The 8295-nt window shown below is 53.9% G+C and overlaps 1 protein-coding gene across 1 annotated transcript in view; it reads right to left on the reverse strand.

The window, feature by feature from the left end:
- The window catches only part of LOC146835077 (vitamin D3 hydroxylase-associated protein-like), a 305937-nt gene extending 300193 nt beyond the window's left edge, over positions 1-5744 (reverse strand). The window contains exon 1 of the mRNA XM_085602744.1: positions 5474-5744. Coding sequence (XP_085458870.1) covers positions 5474-5668 — 195 coding nt within the window. The 5' untranslated portion in view covers positions 5669-5744. The remainder of the gene's footprint in view (positions 1-5473) is intronic.
- Positions 5745-8295: the final 2551 nt, after the last annotated feature.

Here is an 8295-nt window from a genome sequence, read left to right on the forward strand (position 1 = left end):
CTATGCACGCTGGGCTTTAGGTCTCAGTAAAAGTAAAGCTGAAGGCTCAAGGCAGGTTCTGGGTCATCTCGAGGTCCTGTTGGACCCTCAAGCCCAAAACGAACCCATCTCTCATGTACCCTGCCACCACCGCACTAACTTCAAGTGCAAAGAATCAAAGACAAAGCATGAACCTTTGATGTGAAATAGGACGCCGTGATAGTCATCTTATGGCTGAACTGCACAATGTGAAAACTGAAAAATGTAGATCAGTCCCGGCTTCCCTGCTTGACTAAACTGTGGTCCTAGGCAACATTTAATGTAATCATTCCTCCTGTATTTTCATCACTGCGCATGAAAGCACCTTGAAATACAGGAGACCATTGTGTGTTATACTAAAATCCATCTTGTATTTGATTTACTAGACTATAACATTGCTACAAGTAAAATAGGATTGTAGGGCAGATATAAGGTGCACATGACAACTGACTCGTTTGTGTTTAACTTCCAATAAATGCCGCTCAGTGCACCGATATAATCTGATGTAAGGTGAAACGCTTCTGCATTTTAAAGAAATGAATTTTTCTGAATGTTGGTCTCAGGCACTAAGAAAATAATACAAGCTACAGGAAATGTTCATGTTGTAATGTGATGCACAGTCCTGATTTCCTACATATTTATTTCCAAGGCAAACTCTCTCGGGCATGTCATTGGGGAGCGACCTTTGACCCCAGGGTAGGTCGCTCCCCTGCCCTCGCGGCGCCACCAGATCCTCTGTGCCTGCCTTCTGCTCTGTTGTTGTGCCGACTGTCCCCCAGAGTGTCTGCCTTTTTCCCCTGTGTATGATCGCGTCCCCTTTTGCTTTTTTGTATCCCAGAGTGCCTGCTTTCCCCGTGTGATCGCGCTCCCCTTGCCTTCTGTATCCCTGAGTGCCTGCTTTCCCCGTTGTGATCGCGCTCCCCTTGCTTTTTGTATCCCTGAGCGCCTGCTGCCCCTCGTGCCCCCGCCGTCCCCCTCCGTCCTTCCGCCACTTTTTGTCGTTTTTTTCTCGCTTTTCCGGCTTTTGTACCCCTTCTAGGTACTTTTCCGCTTTTTCGGGCCTCCTCGCCTCCCCGAGGCCCTTCGCCGCTTTTCCCGCTCTTTTTCCCCCCTACCCGCCCTCCTCCCGCCTCCCAGCTGTCCCCGCCTCCCCGGCTACCCCTTATATGGCGGCCGCTGCGAGGCAGTGGTAGCGACTTTTGACCCCAGGGTAGGTCGCTCCCCTGCCCTCGCGGCGCCACCAGATCCTCTGTGCCTGCCTTCTGCTCTGTTGTTGTGCCGACTGTCCCCCAGAGTGTCTGCCTTTTTCCCCTGTGTATGATCGCGTCCCCTTTTGCTTTTTTGTATCCCAGAGTGCTTGCTTTCCCCGTGTGATCGCGCTCCCCTTGCCTTCTGTATCCCTGAGTGCCTGCTTTCCCCGTAGTGATTGCGCTCCCCTTGCTTTTTGTATCCCTGAGTGCCTGCTGCCCCTCGTGCCCCCGCCGTCCGCCTCCGTCCTTCCGCCACTTTTTGTCGTTTTTTACTCGCTTTTCCGGCTTTTGTACCCCTTCTAGGTACTTTTCCGCTTTTTCGGGCCTCCTCGCCTCCCCGAGGCCCTTTGCCGCTTTTCCCGCTCTTTTTCCCCCCTACCCGCCCTCCTCCCGCCTCCCAGCTGTCCCCGCCTCCCCGGCTACCCCTTATATGGCGGCCGCTGCGAGGCCGCGCAGCGGACGCGCGCAGCGGGCGCGCCTAAGGCAAGCCCGTCTGCGCCCGTCCGCGCCTGGACCGCGCCCAGCACCCGAACCTCTGGCCCCCGCGCCCCCCGCCTGACCTACGACTCCGCCTTCCTCGCCAACCTCAACCCCGGCCGCACGCCGGGCTGCTGCTGCGCCACCCCGAAACGTACCCACGGACCCTTCACCTGCAGCAACTGCCGCTTCACCTGCCTCCGAACCCACTCCGCTCCCGCCAAGAACTACTCCCCCGGAAACAACCTCCACTGCATCCTGGTCAACACCCGATCCATCCACAGGCACTCCATCGAACTGTGGAACCTCATCAACTCTACGAACCCGGACATCGCCTTCCTCACCGAGACCTGGATGAACCCCTCCTCGGCACCCGACATCGCCATAGCCATCCCCGACGGCTACAAAATCATCCGGAAAGACCGCACCAACCGCATCGGAGGAGGCATCGCCATCGCACACAAAAGCTCCATCCGCATCTCGACCGACACCGACAACTCACTCCCCGATGCCGAACACCTCCACTTCATGATCCACAGCGACCCCAAAACCACCCTCAGAGGCACCCTCATGTACAGACCACCAGGACCTCGAACCAAGTTCAGCGAAGACATCGCAGACTTCGTCAACCCTCACGCACTCTCATCCACCGACTACATCCTCCTAGGAGACCTCAACTTTCACCTGGAGAACCTCACCGACAACAACACCACCGCCTTACTGGACAACCTCGCCAACCTGGGACTGAATCAGCTAGTCAACACCCCCACCCACGACGCCGGACACACGCTCGACCCCATCTTCTCCTCCAGCAAACACATCACCTTCAGCCACACCACCGAACTCACCTGGTGGGACCACAGCTGCGTCCACTTCATCTTCAAGAAGACCACCGTGCCCCACCACACCCAGCAACCACCAAGAAGACACTGGAATCGTATCACCATGGAACAGCTCGCATCAACCCTCTCCCAGAACTAACCCACCAGCACCACCGACCCCAACGTAGCCGCCAACAACCTCACAAACTGGATCTCCGACTGCGCCAACCTCCTGGCCCCCCTGAAGACTCAAGCCAGCACCAACAACCACAAGAAAAACTCCTGGTTCACCCCCGACCTCAAGAACTCCAAGAAAGAATGCCGCGCCTGCGAGAAGACGTGGCGCCTTAACCAGACCGAAGAGAACATGTCAGCTCTCAAGGACGCCATCCGCCAACACCATCAACACCTCCGCGCCGCACGAAAAACAGCCTACCGGAACAGACTTGACAACAACGCCCACAACAGCAAGGAACTATTTGGCATCGTCAAAGAGCTCTCCAACCCGGAAGCAGAAAACAACTCCATCCCTCCCTCACAGGACCTCTGCGACTCCCTCGCAACCTTCTTCCACCACAAGATCACCGACATATACAACAGCTTCCCGACCGCCGACACGAGCCCTCCTCCGGAACCCGCCACCGACACCACCACCATCCTCAACTGGAACCCTACCACCACCGAGGAGACCACCCGCATAATGAACTCGATCCACTCCGGATCCCCATCGGACCCCTGCCCGCACCACATCTACAACAAGGCCGACGACATCATCGCACCGCACCTCCGAGACGTCATCAACGCCTCCCTCACCACCGCCACCTTCCCGGAGAGCTGGAAACACGCAGAGCTCAATGCCCTCTTAAAGAAACCTACAGCAGACCCCACCGAACTCAAAAACTTCCGGCCCATCTCTCTCCTGCCGTTCCCCGCCAAAGTGATTGAGAAAATCGTCAACGCTCAATTCACCAACGCCCTGGAAACCAACGACTCCCTCAACCCCACACAGTTCGGTTTCAGGGCCAACCACAGCACCGAAACCGCCCTGATCGCAGCAACGGACGACATCAGAGCCCTGACCGACAAGGGAGAGACCGTGGCCCTCATACTCCTGGACCTCTCTGCAGCCTTCGACACGGTCTGCCACCGCACCCTGATACGCCGCCTCAGCAACGCCGGCATCAGAAGCAAGGCCCTGGAATGGATCGTCTCCTTCCTCTCCGGAAGGACTCAGAGAGTCTGCCTTCCCCCCTTCAGATCCACAGCCACGGAGATCATCTGCGGCGTACCTCAAGGATCCTCCCTCAGCCCCACTCTCTTCAACGTCTACATAACCCCCCTGGCGAACATCACACGCAAACACGGACTCGACCTTATATCATACGCCGACGACACCCAGCTCATCTTATCCCTCACTAACAACCCCACATCAGCTAGGACCAGACTACATGAAGGAATGAAGGAAGTGGCGAACTGGATGACAGACAGCCGTCTGAAACTGAACACAGACAAAACGGAGGTCCTCATCCTCGGCCCCACTCCCACCGCATGGGATGACTCCTGGTGGCCCCCGCCCTAGGCAGCACTCCCCAACCCACCGACCACGCGCGCAACCTCGGCTTCATCCTGGACTCTTCCCTCACCATGACCAGACAGGTGAACTCGGTGACCTCGGCATGTTTCAACACCCTCCGCATGCTCCGCAAGATCTTCCGCTGGATCCCCACCGACACCAGGAAGACCGTCACCCACGCCACCAGCCGCTTGGACTACGGGAACACCCTGTACGCCGGCATCACCACCAAGCTGCAGAGGAAACTCCAACGGATCCAGAACGCTGCTGCAAGACTCATCCTGGACATCCCCCGCCACCACCACATCTCCGGACACCTGAAAAAACTCCATTGGTTACCCGTCAACAAGCGGATCACCTTCCGACTACTCACCCACGCACACAAAGCCCTTCACAACCTCGGACCCAAACTCATCAACAACCGCGTCTCCTTCTACACTCCCCCGCGCACTCTGCGCTCCACCGGACAGGCCCTGGCAGCCGTACCCCGCATCCGCAAAGCCACCGCCGGAGGAAGATCCTTCTCATTTCTAGCAGCAAAGACCTGGAACTCTCTGCCCAGCCACCTTCGCGCCATACCTGACCACCTCTCCTTCAGAAGGCAGCTCAAGACCTGGCTCTTCGAGCACTGACCCCCCCCCTCCCAGCGCCTTGAGACCCTTGATGGGTGAGTAGCTCGCTTTATAAATGCGATTGATTGATTGATTGATTGATTGCTCTGTACATTGCCCTGTGATGGGCGCTTTATTATGCCCTTTATTGCAATGGGAGTGTTACAGGGCACCCCTGCTATGTATATGGGGCTGGGGCAACAGCTGATAACAGCAGCCTTCATACTCCTGCTGCTTTCACAACTCTGCCAAGGACTCATTAAGTGTTGCTCAAGTGTAACAAGCATTGTTACTGCTAATCTCAGAAATGATTCGGCAGTGCAGGAAAAGTGGAGTCAGGCACCTGAAAGGGACAGCTCCGTTTAAATACACGTACGAGATTAATGTTGCACGGTGGTTGTCTCGCTGGCCATGCTGGCAGCCAACAGCCCCAACCAACCCAGACCACGGCTGGTGGCGCTAAAGCCCTGTGTTGTTGCAGTAGCAGTTTTCTATAGCACGAACTCGACCCGAAGGGAGAACTTTACATGAGCACTAGGTGCATTACAGACTGACGTTCATTTTTTTGGGAGGCATGACGAGATCAGATGATTTGCCTAGACTCACAGGATGTTGAGCCGCTGCCGAGACTCCAACCTAATACCTCCAACTCTGGCCGTTACGCCGTCTGTCCGTTCAGCCCAATGGTTGTTGCACGCGTGCTCCAGGCACTGCACTACCTACCTCCTGCCGGAAGCGCTGAACCGCCCGTTCCATGTGCTCGAGCGCTGCCTGCCTCCTCTGCCTCGCCCGTTCCATCTTGCCTAGCGTGCGCTGCTTGCGGCTGTTCCAGCGCAACGCCAACAGGAGCAGCGCCGCGACCGATCCACCGAACAGCAGCGCGCACAGAGGCGCTACCTCCAGCCCTGGGGTTTCCATGGTGCAGAGTGAGCTGCAGTACCCGGCTCAAGGGGTAAAGTACGCTGAACTTGTCCTGTTTTGCCCCGCCTGGAAAAAACCGGAGTGGATCTCAAACTGAAACGATAACTGAACACCCACTGACAAGCGCCGAAAAGCATAATAAAAGTCGCAGTGGATCTCCAGGGTGCACGGACTGGAGTCTGAAGTCGCTAGTCCTATGTTATGACAAAGTAAGGGGGCTTGCCTTGCCATGAGAACAAATAAAGTGTGTTTGTTTTTTAATTGGAGATGTTTGAGTTGCTCAAGTACTAAGAACTTTCTTATGTCTAAAAAGAAGGTTATTATTTCGGCTTCAAAAAGGGGAAGGGGTTGATTTTAAGCTCTGATTTGTGCAGTAACATAGATCCCTGAGTAAGGCAGTCGTGAGTAGACTTTGTGGATAACCATTAAGGGGAACTCCCTGATTTGCCCCCCCCCACCCCCCATGGAGCAGAGAAAAAGGCCACGTGGCAGGAAGTCGCAGCAGCAGGAGGAGCTTTGCTGGATACGGCTCCATCTGTCTTTTTAGGTGATTCACTCCGGTCATGTCTCAGAATCACCTCTAAAACAGTGCTTTAAATGGGCCGGGCTGGTCCGGTACTGAGTACCGGCACTTTTTAGGTCAAGCCTGAACCAGCGCGCATGCCCTGCTCTGCAAGGTTTCTTGTAATCACTCTAAACTTTTCTTTGTGGGTCTGACTCCCCCCATGCATTTGGTTGGCTGTTGCCTGTATCATTAGGTCTCGCCTATGCAGCGCGCATGCGCTGCTTAGGAAAAAGGACCTTATCCGATCGCTTTGGCTTTTCAGCCAAAAACGTGCACGCGTTCCATTGCCATTAATAGCAACGCGTGCACGTGAGGCGATCTACTTGCGGGAGCGCGCTCCGCCATATGGCAGCAATTATCGCTCCCGCAAGTGCAGGCCACCCTCCTCCCCCCCTGCTGCCGCACCTCCTCCTCGTGTCGCGCGAGCTTGTTGAGGGTTCTTATCATCATCGTCCGTGAGCAAGAGAAAAAGAAGAGCACACAAGTGCCTGAAGGAAGCAAGTGTGTGTAATTGGTGGCTCAGCAGGGCGCAGCTTACTTTTTCGCAGAAGAATCTTCATTCCGTGTGATCTTAGGCAGACCTTTCTCACTGTGCAGCTGCCGCGGATGTTGCTTCCACGGTACTTGTTCCGCCCTGGGCCCGTCCCTCGTCATTTAAAGCTCTATACACATGATTTGATGAGATTTCGCTGAAGCCCGAGGGGAACCATGACATTGTCTGGCCAGATCCCATCACTCGGAGCTGCGGGAGGCTTCAACCTCTGTGTGTGTTTGGGAGGGGGGGAGATAGCGGGCTCAATTTGGAACAATGGGCTATGGGACAGATTAGCAAATGGCCGGCCCCTGAAACCGGACGCTCCCACCTCCCAGGTAAATCTAACTTTATTCAGCTCCGCCATGAGTGCGGTGAGTAAATGTTTACGAGAGCTCATCTTACAGCGCCGAGGACCCCCGCAACTAAGGCCCCGCCCCTTTCACCGTGGAATCCGTCTATTCTATTTTGGCTATATGGACCAGATTCAGCGGATTCATTTAGAGATTTGACTGCTAGATATTACTTTAACACATCCCATGAGCGCATTGATTTAGGCTCATAAAAAGGCATTCAATATTTTGTGATTACAACTAATTGTAAAGGAAGTCATATACATTTCACATACCCGATGAGCGCCTTGAGTTAGGCTCATAAAAAGGCATTCAATATTTTGGGATTACAAGTGTAAAGTCCGTTATGCTGCGAAGGTAAAAGTTAAGTAGGGCGGGGGCAGAGCCAGCCATGTTTCAGGGTCTGCTGGGCTTGGAAAGGCCCGAGGTTGACAAACAGTGCGGGATCAGCTTCGAATCTCGGCGTCCGCTCAACATCCTATGATTCTGGCCAAATCACTTAATTGAATTAAGTTAACTCCTCTGTCCCTTTTAAAAACGGATGTGGCCTTCAGGTCGAGTTCGCACTGTATAAAACTGCGAAAATAAATAAAAGAAATTTTTGGGGTCAGACTTATGTTAATGGATATTTGTGGAGAGCTGCATTTGGTAACAGCCTGGTCTCTGAGCGCAGACATTTTTTTCAAATGGGTTGTGGTTGCCACCATGCACCCGTACTTAACCCCTTCCTGTATTACGCAGAAGTGTGCTGTTAGGGGGTGTGCTCTGGAGAAGTGGATAGCACTATTATAAATGCAAATTACATTGCAGGTAAAATTTACTTTATATCCACTCCGAAGCCATAGGTTTTCAGATTGTACACAGGTTAGCAGCGGAGGTTAGGTCACTAATACGGCTGTAATTCTTGTTTAACCTTGAAACTGAGCATGACGCTGCTTCACTTACACCGTGCTCTGTTTATTTATATATTTTTAAACTTTAACACTGAGCGCAGCGCCCGTTTCAAGGACACCGCGCTCAGTGTTAAAGTAAACAAATATATAAAGAAACCGAGCGCTGTGTCCATGAAGTGGCGCCGCACTCAGTGTTAAAGTTAAGCATTTGCAATGCAATCGGACCTATTGCATTGCAAATGCTTGTTTGTCTACTCTTCATTCTCGGGTGGATTGAAGTT

Source organism: Triturus cristatus, chromosome 4_2 (genome assembly GCF_964204655.1).
Source record: "Triturus cristatus chromosome 4_2, aTriCri1.1, whole genome shotgun sequence".
Classification (NCBI taxonomy): Eukaryota; Metazoa; Chordata; class Amphibia; order Caudata; family Salamandridae; genus Triturus; species Triturus cristatus.